Here is a 23715-nt window from a genome sequence, read left to right on the forward strand (position 1 = left end):
TATAATAAATAGAAAAGTCAACCTGAACCCGTGGGTAACAGGGACACCTGTCAAACATAGCGGAAACCTAAGCAGCAGTAAGTATAAAGTCTCAATCATCCAACCATAAATCATAATACCAGAGTTTACTACATCATCAGAATACTGTATTTATATACAATCTCCAAAACATCAAAATAACCCTAGGATCATACAACAAAAATAATCATAATCCTAGTACAAAATCTTACCCTCCCAGTGGGGTAACTTAATAAGCTCAATGGTGCCCACGACCCGCCGGTTTCTTAGGGTCTCCTGAAAAATTAATTAGGTTCAAGGGTGAGACACTTCTCAGTAAGGGAAAATAAACTAAATACAGATGTGTGGCAAGATGAACATTTAAGAGAATTATACATATATAATACATTTCATATTTCTGTAAACATTCGTCATATCATACTGAATAATCATATATTTTCATATTTTCTAATAATTCATATCGTACATAAAACATCTGTTATAACTGGTAATACTGAAAACATACCCAAGATGAATAGTTAACTAATGTCATGTATTACCTCCCATGACGAGTTGTGCAACTCGAAGGCGGGACTCGACAATGGCTAGTCAACCACTGCCAAGTAAAAAAAAATGTCTGTAAGTACGATGGGCCCGCCACACCCTGATCCGGACTGTCAGGTGGACGTCCACACTCTACTGAAAGCTACATCGACTATCCATCTCCCACCCCCTCGTGGGGTGGTTAGCACCAATCTGATCATAGATATCTGATCTATAAGCTACGGTACCGAGTTCCTGAACTAAACTAAACTAAAATCTGGGTTCTGATAGCATACAATACATGATAATATAGCATCTTTCATAATTTCATAAATATGGCCTCGCGCCAAACATTTCATAAATACGGTCTCGTGCTGATCTTTTCATAAATACGACCTCGTGCCAAAATCATACATACGACCTCGCGCCAAAATCATACATAAATACGGCCTCGGGCCGAAATCATTTCATGTATGTATATCATTTTGAAAATAATCAATTTATCATGTATTTTCAACATCATAATGTACTGTATTCTTTCATATTTTCTCAAAACATATTTCATTCATATCATTGTCATATCCTGATATTTTCCACGTAAAATAATATTCATGCCACACATTTGCTGTATAAAACCATACATTGTATTCTAAAATCATAGTTTTTGACATCTCATACATACATATTCATTTCAACATATTAGCAGTATTTTTCCCAGATGTACTATTTCCTTCGTAATATATAGATATAATACATGCTTTTTTGAAAGTAAATTTACTCATACGTAATAATAATTTGAATGGAAAATAACTACTTTAGTTTATTCCCTTACCTGACTCCTGAGAAAAGCCCCTATAAACTCTGGTCTCACACCCGTAGGATTTCCTAATCATTACCCTGAAAATGAAAACTCTCAGTACTAAACTTCAGTATTTTCACGTGTATATCATTTCCTATAACTACCGTAAGATCGAATTTGACTTAAAAAACCTTACCTCAATTCAGGGATGATTTCCAACTTGTTTTCACCGATGATCCGCTCCCGCAGATTTGGAGAGAACTTCCCCAGGAGCGTCGTGGTGGCTTCAAATCGTCGAACCGGCAAAAATTCGGCCCGAAATCGAAGAGTGAAGAGAGAGAAGTCGTAAGGAGAGAGAGAGAGAGTGAGAGGTTTCTTAATTCTGAAGTTAAAATTCGGATTTTTGATATTTATCGGACTGGATTCGTCGATGAGCCACGTCTTCTCGTCGATGAGTCCTTCAATAATTTCATCGACGAAAGCAACTTCTCGTCAACGAAATTTAGACTGCTCAAAACCTCTCTCGGTATTTCCTCGTTGACGAATCCTGTCTTCGTCGACGATGTCCTCTTATACCCTCGTTGATGAATCCCCTGTGTTCGTCGATGAGGCCCTGATATTTTCCCCTTGGTTATTATTTCCAAAATGCATTGTCATCAACGAAGTCGACTTCCTCCTTCTGTTTCTGTTACCATTTTGCTTCCTCTTTATTATTTAAATCTCATTATTGTTCGGGTTGTTACAAGTAGAGTATTCAGGTGACTTTATCCTGGTAGGCCAACTAGAGTTAGGTCCAGCCTACAGGCTGCACAACCCTGTCATGAGGGGTTAAATCATGACATATATATTCCCAAGGATATTTCTCAGTTATTTATATATATACATATTTACAGAAGAACATCATATATACTATATTATTATCAGTATGGATAAATAGAAAACTCAGATAATACAATTGTATTTTAAGCCATGTAGGTGTGAGTTGCACAATATTTTCATGATATCTCAGTTTAGTTATTTATCAGTAAATTATTTATGTAGACTCAATTGCAACACACTATTAATAGCATATTTATTCTTACTGAGCGTTGTCTCATCCTAGTAAATTAACATTTTTCAAGTGATCCAACTAAACGAGCGGATCAGGCTTGCAGGTAGATAGGTCGTCTACACTACCCTGTCTGAAGGGTAAGTGTTATCAAGGGATTGTATTTTTGAGTAGCATTCATGAGTGTTGGGTAGAAGGTGCTGGGATGATTGTAATTATGGATGTATGACTTTATGCTTTCTGCTGTGTAGGTGATTTTAGGGGTATCAGAGTAAAATGATTATCAATATATTTTATATATTATTTGGAAAAAAAGTGGTATGGAATTTTAGGTCGTTACAGCCGAGCTGCTCTTCATGGCGATTCTTACCGAGCTGTCGAGTTGCTTTTCATTTGAAATTCTTGCTGAGTTTCCAAGCTGCTCTTCATGGGCATTCTTACCGAGCTGCCGGGCTGCTCTTCATGGTGATTTTTGCCAAGCTCCCGAGCTGCTTTTCATGGGCATTCTTGCCGAGCTGCTCTTCGTGGACATTTTTGTGGAGCTTCTCTTCGTGGGCATTCTTGTGAAGCTGCTCTTCATGGGCATTCTTGCCGAGCTGCTCTACATTGGCATTCTTGCCGAGTTGCTCTACATGGGCATTCTTGTCGAGTTGCTCTACATGGACATTCTTGCCGAGCTGCTCTATATTGGCATTCTTGTCGAGTTGCTCTTCATGCACATTCTTGTTGAGTCGTTCTTCATGGACATTCTTGCCGAGCTGCTGAGCTGCTCTTCATGGGCATTCTTACCGGGCTATCAAACTGCTTTTTATTTGGAATTCTTGCCGAGTTGCTGAGCTGCTCTTCGTGGGCATTCTTGCTGAGTTGCTCTTCATGGGCATTCTTACCGAGATGCTCTTCGTGGGCATTCTTACTGATTTGCTCTTCGTGGGCATTCTTGCCGAGTTGCTCTACATGGGCATTCTTGCCGAGCTACTCTACATGGGCATTCTTGCCGAACTACTATACATGAACATTCTTGCCAAGCTGCTCTTCATGCGCATTCTTGTCGAGCCGCTCTTCATGGACATTTTTCCTGAGTTGCTCTACATGGGCATTCTTGCGAGTTGCTCTTCATGGGTATTCTTGCCAAGCTGCTCTACATTGGCATTCTTGCCGAACTGCTCTATATGGGCATTCTTATCGAGCTGCTCTAAATGGGAATTCTTACCGAGCCTCTCTTCATGGGCATTTTTTCCAAGTTGCTCTATATGGGCATTCTTTTCCGAGCTGTGGAGTTGCTCTTCTGGTTGAATTTTTACCTAGCTATTCTTAGTGGGGCATTCTTGCCGAACTGTCCTTCGTGGGGAATTCTTGTCAAATAGCTCTTTTGGCCTCACGAGTGTTGCTCGTCAATTGGACCGATTTTTTCGGATGAGTTGTGCTCATTTTTTTGGGTAGTCTTTTGGTCTCACCGTTGCTTGTCAGTTGGGTCGATTTTTCCTAATGAGTTATGCTCATTTGTTGGGCAGTCTTCTGGCCTCACGAGCATTGCTCGTCAGTTGGGCCGATTTTTCCTAATGAGCTGTGCTCATTTTTCTGGCAGTCTTCTGGCCTCACGAACGTTGCTCATCAGTTGGGCCGATTTTCGTAATGAGCTATGCTAATTTGTTGGGCATTTTCTGGCCTCACGAGCGTTGCTCATAAGTTGGGCCGATTTTGCCTAATGAGCTGTACTCATTTTTTGGGCAGTCTTTTGGGTTCACTAGCGTTGCTCGTCAATTGGGTCGATTTTTTTTTTACCTAATGAACTGTGCTCATCTTTTGTGCTGAGATTGGGTAGCGTGACAGAGAACGCACTTATAGATATGTACGCAAAGTTTGATAATTTAATAGAGGCACACAAAATGTTCGAAGATATGACTAACAGAGGTGCAATTTTATGAAACAATATCCTTTCTGGGCATGCTAGGTTGGGTCAGAGGCCCTAAGGGCATTGGTTCGCGAGACGTTTACGAGAGTATAGGACTAAAACTTACTTGTATGTCCTAACCCCATAGGGCTGCTTTGCCACTTGCTACTCTCTTGCTTCTTCCCTAGTTTGGAGGCCTCCCCCGTATCACTCGAGCTCTTTCTTTTCAAATCAACTCGGTCTCTCCTTGTGTCCATTACTTATTCTAGATTGATATACTTCTGTGCTTGTACCATTAGTTCCCCCATGTCGCCTGGAGGTCTTTTCCCCAGAGAGTAGAAAAAGTCCTCAGGTTGGAGGGTCGTGGTTAGGGCTGCCAATACTATCCCATGATCCAAGTTGCGAAATTCTAAGGTAGAAGCAACAAAGCGATGTATGAATTTTTCAACGTTTCCCTTTCTCCTTGGACTAGGTTCGACAGATGAGTTGCGATCTTTGCCATCTTGCGGCCGTTGATGAAGTGTCCGGAAAATTGTTGTTCCATCTTAGAGAAGAATTTGATGGATCTTGGTTTTAGAGTTCGGTACCATGCCCTGACATTCTCTTTAAAGGTGGCAGCAAATGCACAACACATGATAGCATATGGTGCCCCTTGTAGTTGCATTAACACCTTAAAGGTATCCAGGTGATCAACCGGGTCGGTCGAGCCTTCATACCTTTCTAAGTAGGAATTTTGAACTTACTTGGTAATGGGACCTCCATCACTTCTTTGATAAATGATGTATTTGAAGACTTCAATGAGGTCTCCTTGCAACACGAGTTGGAATGAGCCTCCTTCATCATCTTTTCTATTTGCTCAATCTTCTTGATCCTCTCCTTCAATTTGTTCGATCGTTCTTCATGGACTCCTATGCTGCTTGCGTCATCCACCTTCTTTGTGGGGTTGGTTTTTCCATTACTCTCCTTCGGGTTTTCCACTTTCTCTTGTGAGTCAAGATCAACCTGCTACTTGCCCCACAAGTTCTCCATGACTTATTTGCTATAAGAGCACATTGAACATGTCCTCCATCTTCTTCTGGGAGGCTTCCATTCTCCTTTGGAAGATAAGGAATTCCTCCCTTGTCACTCCTGAACGGTCTTCGGGTGCAAAATGAACAGACTAGGGTGATTGATCACCCGCAGGAGGGTCGGACCTGGAATTGGTGGTTTTTGTTATGATGCAGGGATCGAGGATCGAAAATTTAAAACCTCTCAAAAGCGTTCCACAGACGACGCCAACTGTTGCTGCCAAAAATGTCGATCTGACCTCCGACAAGCTTTCCGATCTCGATCACCTGAAAATGATGAAAACAAACACGACTTGGAGGACCCAGAGTGTACTCTGGGGAATCTCTTCAATGCCTAAGTAAGGGAGTGCTTTAAGAGAGGTTGTAAGCAACAATAAAACTTGGTTAAAATGAGATACCTTAACTTCTCCATAGTACCCCTTTTATACTGGTTAGGTTTGACTTTGGTAGATCTGTCATTTATAGTGCTTGACGTAGATCACTTTGATCATTATAGCGTAGACATGGATCATTCTAGTCAATATATGACTGACATCAATGGCTCTGGTCGAGTGATTAACTTTGTAGGTGATTTCCCTCATTAATGCTAAGCACATGCCTTTGATATATTTGGAATATATCAGTTGTCATGAACGATTTTTAAGAATTAGACTAGGATCATATCCACATGTTCATTAATAGAAAACTTAGGAGAATCCATGCTTTTGTTGATCAATCATATATGATTATTTTTAGGGAAAAAATTAATTTGAAGGAGAACACAATAGGATGCGATAGGATGCGTCTGCTTATTTGTTTGAGAATATTGCATTCTCGTACTAGTAAAGTTAAGAACTCCTCCTAAACCATTGTAGAAAATAAAAGAGAAAATACATAAACTTATTTTAAAAGACCTCCAATTCACAACTTTGAGGAAAAATATTCTTCTACTAAACAAAGTAACTAAAATTTTAAGACACTATAACTTAATGTTTGATACATATAAATAGAATATAATCACTTGATTTCATTATATTCTTTGAATTTTCTATTATCTCATTCCTTTCTGAATTTAATTTTAGTTGTATGCATAAATTTATTTTTTAACAAATTATCAAATAGGTTAAACCAAAAGAACAAAAGCCAAACGAACAGCCAAACATCGTTCGCCTTGGCCCTTGCCTTGGATTTTAATAATCGCTACTTGTCAATATCACAAACTCACCACTATAAATATTGAAACGTAATCTTCCAAGCCGGCTCGTGCATTCGCCTCGTGATCTCTCTCTCTCTCTCTCTCTCTCTCTCTCTGCAATGGCGAGTTTTTCAGCTTCGTCGATCTCAATGCACTCCCGTCCTCGCCCTTCGCATCAGAGCTTGGTCTTTCTCTATCTCTCTCTCTCTCTCTGCATCTGACCTCGAATTCTGATTCCGATTAATGCTATCTCTTTGTTTATTTGGCTTTTACAGAGGCTCTTGAGCGTATAATGTGTGTTGATGTTTTCGTTACTGATATGAAATATACGAACAATATGATGTTGGTGTTAGTGATTTATTTTGTAGCATTTTTGTAGGTTTTCCTGATTTAGTGTTGATGTTTTATTCTCGATTTGTACCGATGGTTTATACCTACTGCTTTTATTTCTGATGGTATTTTGAAAATGTCCTATTCCATTCAAGATGACCCTTCTGTTATTAGTGAATAGTGATGGTTTTAAACTTTTAGGCGAGATTACCTGAATACCTGTACACTGTTTAATCTTCCCAAAAAAAAGAAGAAGAGGTTTTCGTCGATTGAAATTCATTTTTTTTAATTCTTTATTTTTTTTTAAAAAAAATTGGCATTTGTTTTGTACATGCAGGAGTGTTTGGGGCCCATTTAATTGTGGAAACATTTTTCATTTTTCCATTTTTAGTTTTTTCAAATATATATAAAAATTTCAGATTGTTTTTAGTTTTCCAAATTCGTATTAGAAAAGTAGAAAATAAAGGGATTTTTGTTTATGCGAAAAAATGTTCATTTTTATTCTAGCATTCAAATAATTACAAGAAATGCAAGCTGTTTTTCAATATTCCACAATTATATGATTATGGAATTTGGAGTTTGGATTTGGAAGAAACTCAATGCAATTTTATGTTATATTTTATCTAATCCGCACAAATCCAAATGAAAATCCGAATTCCATGCTCTCAAATGTAGGTAAGAAATTAAAAATTTAGAACCAACAAAATGATGTTTTCCAATTTTCTTATATTAATTTAGAAAAATGGAACACAAAGTCATTTAATTCTTTTTTAAAATTAGAAATGAAAAATAAAACTTTTTCTACATGCGAATGGTGCCAAAATTTTTTATTATTTTTCATTTTTATACAAATTTTGTACAATTAAAAAATTAGCTAACCTTTTTATAATTCCATGGAATACTAAAAATGGATAATGAAAATTATTTTCCACAATTGAAAAGACCCTTAATTTTTTATAATCCTTGTTCTGCACCGTAGAGGCCACCTATTCACCATATTTGATCTCCAAAAAAGCTGATCAACATAAATTATTTCTTAGTTTTTTTTAAAATTTATGCTATGGATATTTTGGAAAAAAAATCAACTTTTAATGTTCAAGAGGTAGTAATAGAAATTCATTTTTTTGTGGTTTGTTTTTTGATGTTTATGAAAGATGCATAATTCTGTTTTGATATTGAACTATAGATGACTAGGATCCTAGCCTATGATTTGCTTTGCAATTTGGTACACATTGGTTATTTTTGTTTTATTCTTTTTCCCCACTGCAGTCAAAAAATACAATTTTAACGTATTGATGCAATTTAACATTCACGAAATGACATCTTAAAATACATAAGAGCAATATGCTACCCATTTGTTGAACTAGCGTATTGTTAAATTTCTAGAAACCCATGAATTGTTGATCTGTGCCACATGACATTCTATTGTTAATGTGAGATGTATATAGTTTATTAATAATTAAGAGTATGGAAAATATTTAAGAATGGGAGAAGAAAATGTCAAAAAAAGGAGTTAATCAAAAAGGAAATCAAAGTTGAAAATTCACATGAAAGAATTCAAATTCAAAGGATCAAAATTGGGATTTTGAATCAAATGAGTAGAGAAAGATCTCCCTTTACCTATGGGTAAGGTTTATTCACTTGATGAAATCCTGTTGTCTCCAAGAAAAAAGAAAGAAAGAAAAAGAGTAGAGAAATATCTATAGGAATAATTTCTTGAAGAATCCAAAATTTAATATCTTTCTATCATGTGCCATAAGAAAATAGAAAGAATCTAGAACATTGAACAAGAAAACAATAAGCTCAATAATCTCTTTTAGTGTGTTAAGGTGAGGAGTTTTAACCCTTAAGAGGTGAGGCCTAAGCCTTAAGGTGTTGTGGCGCAAGCCTTATGAGAAAAATTTATTTTTAGATAAAAATAAAACAACAACAACAATAAACCTTAAGTCCTACCATGTGGGGTCAGCTATATGAATCTTTCTCCGCCAGATAAAAACTTTTACATGAAATTACATATATTTAGGAATAAAAAATAAAAATTAAAATCACAAACAAAGTGTTAAAAAAATTATTTGTAATTTGTAAACTATTTGTTGGCCATTCAAAATTGCTAACTTAAATTCATTACACGTATATCATGGCAAGAGCTACTCTCAATTATTTTGGAAAGATTGAGGTTCAAGAGTTTTACAAGTCAACTCATATTGTGACATTCCTTTTATAGGACATGTTAAAATTTTTGTGCTAAATTGAACTTGAGAATCACACACCCAAAATGCGCAAGCCTCAACTAAAAAGGCACAAAAGGCGTGCCTTTTGTGTGAATCCATAAACCACTAGACATACTGTGTTAACATTTCTGGAATTTGGTTTTTTAGATTGAGTCTCAAGATGTCTTGGGCATTCCTCAAGGCGAGCCACGGTTGAAACTCAAAGCAGCCTCAATTGAGCCTTTTAAGACATTCTCTTTCATATTCAACTTCCTAACAAAGTGAAAGATCCAGTTTAGTTGAAAAAGAATTAAAATCACTTTTCTTCCTATGTCAAGGAAAGTTAAAAGAACAAAAAAGAAAAGCAAAGACGGACAAAAACCAAAACAACAACCGAAGTGTGTTTTGAAGATTAGACAGTATTAAAAAGGGAGAAAGACTCACCTATCTGCAAATACTCCCAAAAATGAACTCCCTTTCTATTATCAATATTTTATCTTACTCTTAAGGGGAAAAAAAAAAAAGAAGTATGACAAGCATATTTGCAAGAGTTTTCTTGACTGATATCCATATTTAGTATAGTTAGTTATCATGATTACCTTTAAAATCCTATACTAACTTCCACCCCTCCTACAAATGTCCATATTTACTATGGGATAATCCTCTTTCAAAGTGAATCAGGCTCTAAAGAGAATCACTACAACTAGTTTTTCTCATAATTAAGTGTTTATAAATATTTTGCCCTCCTATTTTGTTAATGCGTGAGCTTGTTGAAAGAATCATTGATTGCCCCTATAAATATACGATGTTGTGCTTGAAATGATTTTCCCCCATATTTGATGCATGAAATGATTTATCCCAATTAGTATATGATTTTATGCATGCAATGATTGTTTGCGGTATTGAATATGGATATAATGCTGTGTGTAGCTTGCAAACTTGTCCATTTTTTATGCTTGTGTTGTGTTTTTGTGTCAATTACTTACTCAAGTTCTCATGCTTCAACATCTTGACCAGGCAAGCACCACAGTATCTGGTTCGAAGTCAGTTTCATTTTCTAATCAAGGAAGAGGCATGTCATTTAGGATGCGCCCACTTGTGTCTCGCTTTCGGGTTTCTTGTGCTGTATGTTTCTCAATTTTGAAATGTATTAGATTATATTGCATAACCTGTAATTGTTTGTTTGATTTTTAAAAATATATATATTTGAAAAAAAAAATGCTATTTTGACAGAACAATTGTTGATATGGATATTGTTCAGATAGTTATGTAAATTGGAAGTTAAAACAGACTTTTTTCATTTATGTTTGCAGTAATACATGGTGATAAATTATCTGTATATTGCAGTTTGATATTTACTTAATGACGTACTATACGGTCAAACATTTCACTATTATTATTTGCATCTATGTGAAGGGTATGAAATTGTTCAAGATGGATCATTGATATTGTGTATTTGGGATTGTGTTGGTTTGTTTTTGTTTATGTTTCCATAATTTGACTTGTTATGGTTTATTTTGGTTGCCTTCCATTTCAAAGAAAGGATAAAATATGGTTGAAAAAAACTGTTTCTAAAAGCAGTAGATGCACTAAAGCACCAAGGGATCCTGCATCCAAGTTGCAAGGCAAAAAGTATAGGTTCACTCGTGACTGAATTTAGGGCATATCTTTGAAATAAAATGTATGGTACTACAGTAATGTTCATTAAATAGATATGAAAATTATGCTAGAAAAAAGATTTCACATTAGTAATTTTTGAGTGCTCAAAACAGACAGAAGACTTTATTATGAAATGAAAGACACAGAAGACTAATGTGCCTTTTATTATATATTGCATAATGTTATTTCTTTCTTGCTTTCTTTTTAAATATCCAGGGAAAAAAAGGAGACTTCCCTAGGAAAACAAACATGTGAGGTAAAGGGGGAAAAAGATCAACAAAGGCATGGTTTTTTTTTTCCCCTCTGCCTAAAGCTCCCAGTCTAGGCACAAGCCTCTTGTGCCTTTAGTGCCTATATGTCAATGCAGCTTGCACTGGGCCTTGGAAGCAACAGGGGCTTCACATGTTACTAAGGGTGAGCATTTAGTTGGTTCAATTAATTTGGTTAATTAACTGAATTAGCCAAAAAAATTCAATTTAAAAATCTCAATAACTGAACGAACCAAAATTCCATATTTAACCAAACTCAAAATAGACTGAACCGAATTTCGGTTAAATCCGTTAACTGATTTAATATTTTAATATATATAAATTATAGATTTTTAATATATATATATGTAATAGAAATAATATATATAAAATTTTAATATATATAATATATAAAAAATAAATAAATTTTTAGTATATATAATATATAAAATATTTTAATATATAATGTATAATTATTTATTATTAATTTATCCTATTCGGTTAACCGAATTAACCGAAACCAAAAATCGTACTGAAAACCGAAAACCGAAATTAGAAAAAAATGAAAACCGACTGAACCGACTAAATTTACTCAGTTAATTTGGTTTTAACTGAATTATGCTCACCTCTACATGTTACTGCCTAGGCATGCCTTAGGTGCTCTTTTAACAACACTGAACATCTTTTGGAAATATGTTTTCACACTTTAAGATTCAGACATGTGCTTTGTAATAATATGCTTATTTTCTTCTGAAAAAAAGTTAGAAGTGGCATGAGAACTGAAAAGTATACTCCTAAATGCACCTTTCATTAAATGAGTTAGTAGATTTATTAAATGTTGCGCAGATGATTGGTTCTAAATGTGCAGAGGCATGGGTTTAGGTCTACATGCAGTATGAATAATGTTGATGGCTATAAGGGCAGTTGGATTAAGTTCAACAAGGCCAGTGACTTAGGGGTTTGGATCAGTTTGTTGACTCGGATTTTCATTAAATTGGAGTCAACCTGGCAACACAGGATGACTCTGTCAAACCTGGACTTACCCAGTGGGTTGGGTCAGGTTGAATAGGGCATCTCGAAGGAAATTGTTCTCTTGCTTAGCAGGAAAAAATGGAAATTGTTTCCCAAATATGCTTTTTGGAAGGTTTGAACATTGCCCAAAGGAAAGGAAGGCATTTTCTGTTACTCCACCCATTTCATAAAGTATTTGGCTTGGTTTTAATGACAGCTACCCATTATTTGGGCAACTTCCTGACCCACCCCCAGCATACTACATGTGATATGTGCAAACAAATGATATTTTTATAGAAGCCTGCTGATTTCCAATAATAGAAAGAAAATCAAATAGCAGTTTACGCAAAAGTTTGATGTCCTTTCAAACAAAAGTTATGCGGTCATTTGGTATCGCTGTCAAAAATTAAAGAAACAAAAACTAGAAAGAAAATAGCAGTTTACGCAAAACCAGTTTGATATCCTTTCAAACAAAAGTTATGCGGTCATTTGGTATCGCTGTCAAAAATTAAAGAAACAAAAACTAGAAACAAAAACCAAAAACCAGAAACAGAAGTTAAAAACTAGAAACCAGCTTTGGTTTACATTTATAATACTAATACAAATTAAAAACTTAATTAAAAAATCATTTTCATCTTTAAATCAAATAATATTATAAAAATATGATTACAATAATAAAATACAATTAATACACATTAAAAGAATTACTATAATAACAATAAAATTTAATATAATTATTTTACTGAATTATTCTACTTTCAAAATTTACTTTACAATAAAAATTGTATTGGACATGACAATTGAAAAATAGTAAAAATATTTTGTAATTGGTTTTATTTTTATTTTTTAAAATTTATTTATATTTTTATTTTAATTATATTTAAATTCTTATGATCATTTAATTTTGATTTTAATTTAAAAGTGTATAAAATGAATAATTTAATCCAAAAAAACTATTTCTTAATATTAAAAGTTTTTGCAATAGGTTGCCAAAACAACTGAAACAATAAAATCCGGTTTTTAGTTTTTTTGGCATACAGCTGAAAACTGGCAACAGAAACAGTAAACGGTCAACATAAACAAACATATTTTTATAATCTGTTTCTTCACTGGAGAAACAGAAATAGAAAGCAGAAAATTGCAATGATACCAAACAGGGCCCTAATCATTTGATATAGTAGATTTGACCATAAATAAAGAATTCATTTATACCTTTATAATTAGTTATTTACAACAAAAGTATTGATTAAATAAGAAAATTTTTTATTCAGTCTTCTTAAAAAATGTATTTATGTTCCATATTACTTTTTTTTTTATTTAAATTTCATGGGGTACATATTTTCTTGGAATTTATGTTTGTAATTGTCAGTAAAGGCATTATTTTTATAAATTTCATGTATCTGTTCATGTAGGTGTGGTAATTGTGTCTATGCACACATGCATGCATGCGCACACCCCACAACATTGTAATAATATCATGCTGATATTCATTTGACATAAGCATGATATTAAATATTGATTCGAATAGGTAATTAAATTTCAATATTGATTAAACTTATAATTAATATTTAAAAATATATTAAATTTGTTTCCTGCAATATATAATACATAAATATACATTTGTGTAATACTAGCTCATCAGTGACCACTAGGTCAGCTATCGCCTATCGCCTATCCTAGTCAGGCAGTAGTCTAAATTTTTTAAAACATTTGTTTCTCTCGACATGTAATGGTGTTGGCCCCTTGAACATGAGAAGAAGAGGCAGGGGTGGGGGTGGGATGTTGGCTAATTCCACTTTTTGCCTGTTGTTGAGGTTTTTGGTCCATATGCCCTTATTTGTCTTGTATCAGTTGTTATTTTTCCTGCTTGCCTCTTTACTTGCATTTGGACTGCACATTAGAATAGATTTTTTTTTAGCCTGATACATATTATTAATCCATACCCAACTTAAGATGTCTGTCTAACTAATGAGATCTATTGGAAGTTTTGGGCTGTGATATTAATTGTTAAGCCATTCCCAGATTCAGTTTTTGTGGACCAAGCTATAGTCTAATAATACAAAATTATACGCCTATTAGAAGTTTAATGTTGCTGATATTGTTTGTTGGATTGAAGGCATAATCATGTGCAATTCTCTGGAGTCTCAGTAATTGATTGATACTCTGATCAACAGTTTTTGATAGAGACGACTAGGATATGGGGTGCTATATCTGTGTTTGTATTCTCCTTGCTATAAATTGTTGTCTCAAAGAGTATAGTAGTATATACCGGCATAAACAACTCCCTATAACTTAGTCTTATATAAGCGATTGATATACAAATGTAACCTTCTCTATCATCATGTTTTTAGATCCTTGCACATATAAGGTAGTTATATATTTTTTTTGAAGATTTTTTTTTTCAGTGCAAATGTATTGGGTAGTCATGTAACTTGCCAATCCTTGTCTTTTCAAACTTCTGTGCGTCTTGTATGGTTGTATTTTCTAAAACCATTTTTGGGTGTTATATTCCTTTGATCAAGTAGTGACATAACCATAGATGCTTCTGAGCAGGCCAAACCAGAGACAGTGGACAAGGTGTGCGCAATAGTTCGGAAACAACTGGCTCTACCAGATGACTCGCCAGTTACTGGTGAATCAAAATTTGCATCTCTTGGTGCTGATTCACTTGATACGGTACACAAATTTTCACTAATCATTTGCATTTATATCTTCTAATTTTGTACTTACAGCAATGGTACCATTTTTAGCTCTCCATAGGGATGCATCAGTTTTTTTTTTCCTCATTTTGCCATAAGTGTGTCAAAACCATTTTAATTGTTTGTCTGGTTTTCCTGATTTGTGAACAGAAAGTGATGTTTCATGACTTAAAATTAGTATGTTTTATTTTCTAAATGGTTAGCATAACCTGTAGAAGAACTGGGATATGCTTCTGGCATCTTCAAATCTCATTGTTTACGCCTTTATCCCTTGGGGATTGGCGGGCAGTGCCTTGATGGCAAAGTTTATGGATAAAAAGAGCTCTGTTGTAATGTGGTCTTAATTGACTTTAGAGAAGCAAATGTAGGGTCTCCTGACAAAGGGCATGTGCAATGCACTGTGGTAGCTGATGTGAGAGCGAGCAAGATTACTATTCATGTGTATGTATGTGTATATGTGTATTTAAAATTCTTGTTTTACTTAAAAATGAAAATCAAAGAAAACAAGGAAGCTCTTGGATTGTATATGCTGTAGTATGCTAGTTACATGTGGATCTCAGCAAGGCAAATCTCATAACTTTTCTTTTTTGTGTATATTTTCTCTTGCCTTTTACCTCCTCACCTGGCCCTTTTTTTTTTTTTTTTTTCGTCACATGCTTGGTTTGTTGCTGCTGTTATATATTGAGTGACATGTTTCTATGTTATGATGCTCCTTAAGGTTGAGATCGTGATGGGACTGGAGGAGGAATTCAGTATCAGTGTGGAAGAGGAGAGTGCCCAGAGCATCGCAACTGTTCAAGATGCCGCAGATCTCATTGAGAAGCTCATTGAGAAAAAGAGTGCTTAGAAAAAGCAAATCAAAATAACTACTGGAGACCGGAAGGTTTTGCCAATTTTGACATTAGATGGAGTTTCCAGAAATCTTGTTTTAAACTTATTTTCTCTTCTCATCGTTAAGCTTTGGTAAGTTATCCATTTTCTTCATGTTTGAGAGAGCTCAAGTCTGCATGATACCAATTTGGTTAGGCTCTCGCATGGTAGCTGGAGAATAATTAGATCACGAAATGGTTTGTGATGTTAAGCATTTGCAATTTAAAAAATTGTACTGGGATCCTTTTTTGTTCCACTTAGCACCATTAAGTCCTGTAATTAATTACATGTGTATTTAGTGGGTTACGACTTACAAATCAATAGACATAAGAAGGATCGTTTATTAAGATTTCACTCCATGTGTGTTTGTTTTGCAAGCAGGATAGAATTGGCTAGGATCACTATGGCTAATGTTGGGAACAGTTGGAATATAGAATTGGACAGGTTATTGGTAGCCCACCCATCCTTAGTTTTTAAATCATGAAATTTTTTAAGAATATGGGCATATCCAACACTCTCCTAGCAAATCAAATAGTTTATACCAAGCTACGTAAGAATAAGTGAGTACGACCCTCATTACTACCATAACACAACACGTACAACTAAGGATAAAGCCATGTATGAACTTGCAACAAATTGTTGGTGGTAACTATATTAAGGATGATAAACTACATAAAAGTCTTTCCCTTTGCGGGGATTTGCTTTCCACAATCTATCAACTAGAGGGAAAAAATGAAAAGACACGTCCAGGTAATCTTTGAATGATTTACATGAGAAAATGCTTTAATTACCCAAACATAAGATCCTAAAATCCCTGCAACCATAATAACACTCACTTGTATGGCATGAGTATGAATATTTTCATGTAAATATTAACATATCAGGTTATTTTATGGTTACACAGAACAAACATGTTTTTATAACAAATTTTTAGAAAATTTATAAATAGTATAGAACTTATGATATTTTTCAGTATATCGTGATAATTCAACTGGCCCAGATGTTGTGATAATTCAGTTGGTCCAAATGCTGTGATAATTCAGTCGGCTTAGATGTCGTGATAATTCAACCGGCCTAAATGCTGTAATAATTCAGCTAGCTCGGATGCCGTGATAATTCAGTCGACTTAAATTCAGCCGCCTCAGATGCCATGATATTTCAGTTGGACTAGATGTCGTGATTAAATATATTTATAATAGTTTATTCAGAAACATTATTATGATTATTTTACACATAACCATGAAACAGTTATATTACAGTTATTTATGAAATGTATTGTATATTAGCAGAACTCGGATGACTTAGTTTAGTTTCAGAGTATGATACTGTAACTATCAGTTCAGATTAGTGCCACCACTTGTCTCAGATAGAGTATCAGTGTATGGATAGTCGATTGAGCTTAGGGTAGTAGTGTGCCCCCTTGGCAGTCCGGACCAGGCTGGGCAAACCAATCGTACTTACAGACGAGTCAGTTTTGGCTTAAAATGGTAGGCCAACTATTGTTAGGTCCTGCCTATGGACTGCACAACCCAATCATGTGGGGGTAATACATAATATCAGTTAGCTATCCATCTAGGGGAGAATTTCAGTATTATGCAGATTTAACAGACAATTTATATGCATACAGAAATTTCTGTATTATACAGATATAGTAGACGATTTATATGCATACAGAAATTTCAGTATTATAAAGATATAGCAGATGATTTATATGCATACAGAAATTTCAGTATTATATAGATATAGTAGATGATTTATATGTATACAGAAATTTCAATATTATACAAATATAGCAGACGATTAATATGCATATAGAAATTAATTATAACGGAACGTTATGTTGAAATATGATTTCTTCAAACTTATATAGAATAGATTTTTCCCTGACTTATCAGTACAGTAAATTATGTTATAGTTAATTATGTACAATATATGTTTATAACACATTAGAACTCATGTAGCACACACTGATGCTAATCTATTCCACTTACTGAGAGGTGTCTCATTCCAGAATTCAAACATTTCAGGAAACCTAAACAGACAAGCGGAGCAAGCTCCGAGGTAGAGGAGGTTTAAGTACTGCCCTAACTGCGGGGTAAGTGTTTGAGTTGGAAAAGGGACTTTGTGCGAGTCCCTAGAATATTTCTATCAATTTTTGGAGATGTATATGTATAATTATGAAATTAGTAGGATTCTGGTATTATGTATAAGGTTAAGGTATATCATGTTTCTCGCTGCACAGTTGATATGTATTTATGAACAGGTATATCCCCGGTACCCCACTTTGGGTCTGGGTTGACTTTGTTTACAATTCGTGGTATCAGAGTTTATTAAGTAAAAATAATAATAATAATAATAATAATAATAATAATAATATAGCTAGAATTTTCGGGACGTTACACTCTCTCTCTCTCTCTCTCTCTCTCTCTCTCTCTCTCTCAATTTCTCTTCCATTTCTTGGCAAAATTTAGACATCATTCTCAGGTCTCAGCTCCGTTTTTCAGAGATTTTATCAAAAAAATTTCATCATTTGCATGCCGTAGGCACCACTTCATGGTTAGGGTAAGTGGACTAGATTATGTTAGTGTTTATTTTAAATATATATTCCTGATTTAAATTTATTATATGAATTCGACTATTTCCATATGCTTGAATTAAATTAAACTACGGGAAATTGATCATATTTTTATTTTAATTATATCCAATTAAATGTGAGTATATGAATTTGGTGATACTAGTTTTATTTAAATATTTATGTGAGTAAAAATGAAGTACGTAGATTTGATCCTATCATATTTTATTTAAATATATTTGAGTTAAACTAAATGTGTGGAGGTGATCATACCCGCATTTTTATTAAAAATATACCTGAGTATATTATTATATATTTTCTCTGGTAATTTATTAAATTATAATTATTATACAAATCGTGTGACATGAGTTTAATTTATTTTATTACATAATTGAGCAAGTTTGGGGATTTTTGCGGAGTTATATTTATTACATATTATATTGCGAATTTTACGTTGTTATATTTATTACTTGTTTGATTGAGAATAATGATGAAATTATATGTTGAGAAAATGATGAGAGTATTATACTGCGTTATTGCATAAATTGCAATTATATGTTTTAAGAACCCTCATGGGCCGGATGTGGTGGATGCTCGGTACCGTAACTACAGATGAGTATTGGTGCAGCCACACTATTGTGGAAGTATTGGCAGTGGATAGTCGATTTGGCCTGAGAAGGGTTGTGTACACACCTATTTTCGGACCAAGTTGTGATAGACAATTCGTACTTACAGACATGATACTTTGATTATGTCTAGTCAGCCAGTTAAACTAAGTTCAGTTTTCGGACCGTACAACCCAGTCACGGGGGTTAAACATGATGTGCATAGGCCTAAATAAGTTCTTTTATATATATTTGGATATTTATGTGATTATGACCACTTAACCGGCTTAATGTTGTTTTAAAGAAAGGTACGCATATTGATATATTTAATCCACACGTTACAATGAAATTTTTATTATAGAAAATATATGTTGTTCTCTGTTTATAAATTTTGTTTTAATAGTTGAATTATTAAATTAATTATTTTTATACTAGCTCATTTTAGCCACACACATATAGTAATCTAGTCCTTTCTCACTGAGAGGTGTCTCACCCAATTATTTTCATACATTTCAGATGCCTTGAGGAGCCTAATCGAAATCAGAATAGCGTATCGGAAGTGTGTGTGGGATAGAAGAGTTATTTAGAATAATTCCTAACTTAGCTATATTTTTAATGTTTTAGAATTTTAAAGATAATAATATTTGATGTTAGAGATATTGTTGTATAAGGGTTGTTGGCCTAACATGACTTTCAAATATCATTTTGATGATTACAAATGAATGATGATTTAACATGTGTTGTTAAAGTGATGATATTTTAGGAATACTTAAAGACAAAGTTCAAAAGAAAGAATAGCAATGAAAGTTCAAGATCACTAAGGACTCAGAAGCCACATTCATATTTAAAGTGATCCAAAGGAAGCTCAAGCAACACCAAAATGAGTAAAGTATGTGGATATTTAAAGTTGACTCAAAGCTCAAGTCAAAGGGGATTCAAAGTAAAAATACCATGGAAGACTTCATGCTTAGAGTGTTTTAAGGCTTTAAGACAAATGATGTAAGTACTTCATATTGAAATATCACATGGAAATATGTTGAAGCTCTTTAGGGGTCATTGTGGATTTAGAGACTTTATTTTACAAATTCCTGGATAAAGTTTTTATAAATCAAAGCAAGATAGCAAAGAGTTTTCTTGAAAACTAAAACTAAAAAACCAGAATTTTAACTGCTTAGACGACTGAAGTTTATCCTCAAAAGACTGAAAATTAAGTTCATTCTACTGAAGAGTTTCCTAATGAAATCCTGAAGAGGCAGTATAACCTTAGAAGACTGAACCATGTCAGCTTAGTTAACTGACCCTATTTCTAGTTAGTTTTTTAGTATTTTAAAGAACTTTAGAAGACTGAATCCAATACTTCAGTCTACTGAAGACTGTTAACGGCTAAAATTTTTAAATGTTTAAAAATTCAAACTTATGTTTCTTGTGCCCCAAATTTCATGAAAACTTAGGAAATGCTTCAAGTAATCTTGGGCAACATGAAAATACCCTTATGAGCCTATAAATACATGTTTTAGCAAATTAAACTACACCAAGAAATTGAAAATCTGTTCAAAAGCTGAAAGCTCTCTTACTCTCTTAAAGATCTCTCTTGCTCATTCTTGCAACTCTGAGTTGCTGAAGAATTCTGAAGTGCTAAAACATCCTTCTCTGAGTTCTAAATTACTGAGTTGTTGATTCTCATTTAGAGAAGAATTTTGGTGAAATCATTCTTTAGTTTCAATCTATTTCTTTTGATATTTGATATTGAAGTATATAGTGCTTTTAGTTGTACTAATCTACTCTTATGAGAGTGTCATTGTACACATGAATTGTTTCTTGTCTCTTGTAATCATTGACGATTCAAGGATTATTTGGATCATTTGACCAAGCATGGGGTATTGCTTGGAGAGGGGACTCTACGCTTAAAGAGGAATTTGTAAAGGTTTGCTCCTCCCGGAAATGAGTGCTACAGTGGAATCCTTAGGTGGTATTGGCCTAAGGCGAGGACGTAGACTGGGAATAAGTCAAACCTTGTAAAAATCTCAGTCTCGCTCTTATCCTTCTCTTTACTTTCAGCATATATATACATTGTGTTATGTGTATGCAAAGTGCAGGTTGCTGAAAATTAAAAATCGAGATTAAGAAGACTCTTAACTTAAGAAAGTACGTTTGATTAAATTTTGTTGAAACCGAAAAGGGAGTATGTTGTTTAATCGTTTGCGGAAATCTTAGTTGAGAGAGTGCTAACAATTTCATTCACTACAGGGCTTGAAACAAACATATATTCATAGGGCTACAAAAATCTCTACCTTGAGTTCTTGCAAAAGCTAAAAATTGCCAAAGAGCTACATATCATATCTTGATTTGGTATTTTATGGTTGATTGGTTTCGTTGTTGATTGGTTATTTGATTGATTGATTATTGAATTGATTAAATAACTTAGTTTTTGCTGTGCATTTGATAAATTAGTACATAAGGTTGAAGGTTTTTGAAATGAATTAAAAAAAAATTTTAATAACCCAATTCATCCCCTCTCTTGAGGCTACACCTTGACTTTCAATTGGTATCAGAGCCGTATTATAACAAATCTTAAAAAGTAGTTATATAAAGATCTACATGGCACATGTAGGAGTAGCTCCCTTTGGAGAGTGTCAATCCTTAACTAGACCACCTATCTTATGTGGACTTAATTACACATTTTGGAAACAACGAATGAGGATTTATCTTCAAACTATGGATTGGAAAGCTTAGAAGGTTGTCACATATGGTGACTTAATCCCTACAAATCTAGTAGATGGAAAAGATGTTCCTAAGGAAGAAAAAGAGATGATCGAAATGGATCAAAAAATGCTGCAAGTCAACTCTAGTGTTATAAACGCCCTATATTGTGCACTTGACATTAATGAATTCAATAGAGTTATGACTTGTAAAATAGCAAAGGAAATTTGGGATAAACTTGAAGTAACCTATGAAGGTACCGTAAATGTTAGAGACAATATAATCGATATGTTGACTAGTGAATACGAAGCCTTTAGGATGAATCCTGATGAATCCATCACAAACATGTACACTATGTTTACACATATTATAAACTCATTAAATGCTCTAGGGAAAACTTATTCTACTTATGAGATGATACGTAAAATCCTTAAAGGACTTCCACCCGTTTGGGAACCAAAAGCCACAGCCATAACAGAAGGTAGAAATCTCAAGACCACCTCACTAGATGAACTTATAGGATTCCTTCTCACATATGAGATGGTGATGAACGAAATAAGTGGAAAATCTAAAACCCAAGAATCTATTGCATTTAAAGCCTCAAACGAAAGCTCTAGCGATGAAGATGAAGAAGAGATGGATACAAATGAAATAGCCTTCATATCCAAGAAACTTGAAAAAATACTTAGAAGAAAGAATAAATTTAAAAGAAAAATTCGGAACTCAAAATCAGATAAAGAACAAACTAATAAGAAAGAAACAAAGAAAGAACCTCCTACATGCTATAATTGCAAGAAAGTTAGACACATAAAACCAGATTGTCCACAACTTAAGAAAGATTCCAAAAAGAAAAAGAAAAGGGCAATGAAAGCGTTTACATGGGATAATATTAGTACAAGTAGTTTAGAAATTGAATCAAGTGACTAAGAGGTTGCTTGCAATATGACATGGGATGATGATAAAGGACAAAGCTCCTCATCCAAATCATTTAATGATTATAGTAGTGATTCATCTAATGAAACCAATAATGAGAGTATGCCATCTTATGAAGAACTACAAAGTGAACTATTCAAAGTTCATAAGATTCTAGTTAATATGACTAAAAGATACACATCATTGAAAAATAAGAATGAAGCTGTAATGAAAGAATCGGAATCTCAAAAACTTGCTAAAAAAGAAAAATATTTGAAAATCAAGAAATTAGAAAGCAAGAATGAAAAGATGATGAAGGAATTAGAAGATATAAGATCCTAAACTTCCATTAATATTGAGAAATATCAATATATTTCTGAACTAGAAAATAAAATCAAGAAGATGTCTTAAGACCAAGTAAAACTACAAGAAAAGGGTAAAAATATACTAGACTCAGAAATTGGTGATCTTAAAAGAAAAATTGAGGATCAAACTAAAATAATCTACAATTTTACTAGAGGAAAGGAGAACTTTGATAAAATGATTGGCGCACAAAAAATGTCCTTGAATAAATAAGGCATATGATTCAATGGAGTTGAAAATATATGGAAAAAGAATCTTTACATAGGATACTTTACAAAAGCCTCTAAAGATTACGCTAGCACCTCCTCCAATGCTTACACTCACACCACATGATTTCTATGTAAGAAGAAAGGACACATTAAGTTTGAATGTCCATTAAAGAGAAAAGGTGTGAAAATTAGACAAGTTTGGAGAATAAAAGAAACATTGCTTGCTAAACCATCCAAAACCAAGAAAGTATGGGTACCTAGATAAAATGGACTCCAAAGATATTAGGATGTTTTAATAAGGAAACCACTTCATCCAATTTAAAGATCATTGAACTAGCTGAAATGTAGAAAACTAAAAGAAGAGCTTATGAGATATATCAAATAAATACAAAATGTCATTGTTGGCCAAACATCAACAAGACTTGGAGTGTTGAAAGCTTATCTTCAAAGATCTAGGAAGTCATAAGCCTCAAAAGCCAATTTGAAAAGACAATTGAAGCCTAATAATATGATAAAACAAAAGAAGGAAGAGTTTACGTTAAGAGAAAAGAAAATATTTAGAAGGTTAAGGACTTCAGACGACTAAGCCATTAGACCTCAGGCGACTGAGGTGCTATTGCCTATTTAGATTCCTATTTTGTAAATATTCAGACGACTGAACTTAATCTTCAGTCTACTAAAGTCGCGGGATCTATATATTTAACACGTAAAAACCCTAACTTCAGACTTCTGAACACTGCTCCATCTCTCATCTAAGGTACACGATCTCTATTTCCTTCAATCCTCACCAAATATCTCTTGAATCCAA

The 23715-nt window shown here is 34.0% G+C and overlaps 1 protein-coding gene across 1 annotated transcript; it reads left to right on the top strand.

Annotated features, from left to right (window-relative positions):
* The first annotated feature begins 6444 nt into the window (after nt 1–6444).
* Nucleotides 6445–15893, top strand: LOC131153032 (acyl carrier protein 1, chloroplastic-like). The gene is made up of 4 exons (XM_058105050.1): nt 6445–6704; nt 10077–10184; nt 14531–14653; nt 15395–15893. The coding sequence occupies exons 1-4, from the start codon at nt 6639–6641 to the stop codon at nt 15521–15523; spliced, it is 426 nt and encodes a 141-aa protein (XP_057961033.1). The 5' UTR covers nt 6445–6638; the 3' UTR covers nt 15524–15893.
* The last annotated feature ends 7822 nt before the right edge of the window (nt 15894–23715 follow it).

This window comes from Malania oleifera, chromosome 4, assembly GCF_029873635.1.
Source record: "Malania oleifera isolate guangnan ecotype guangnan chromosome 4, ASM2987363v1, whole genome shotgun sequence".
NCBI classification, from domain to species: Eukaryota; Viridiplantae; Streptophyta; class Magnoliopsida; order Santalales; family Ximeniaceae; genus Malania; species Malania oleifera.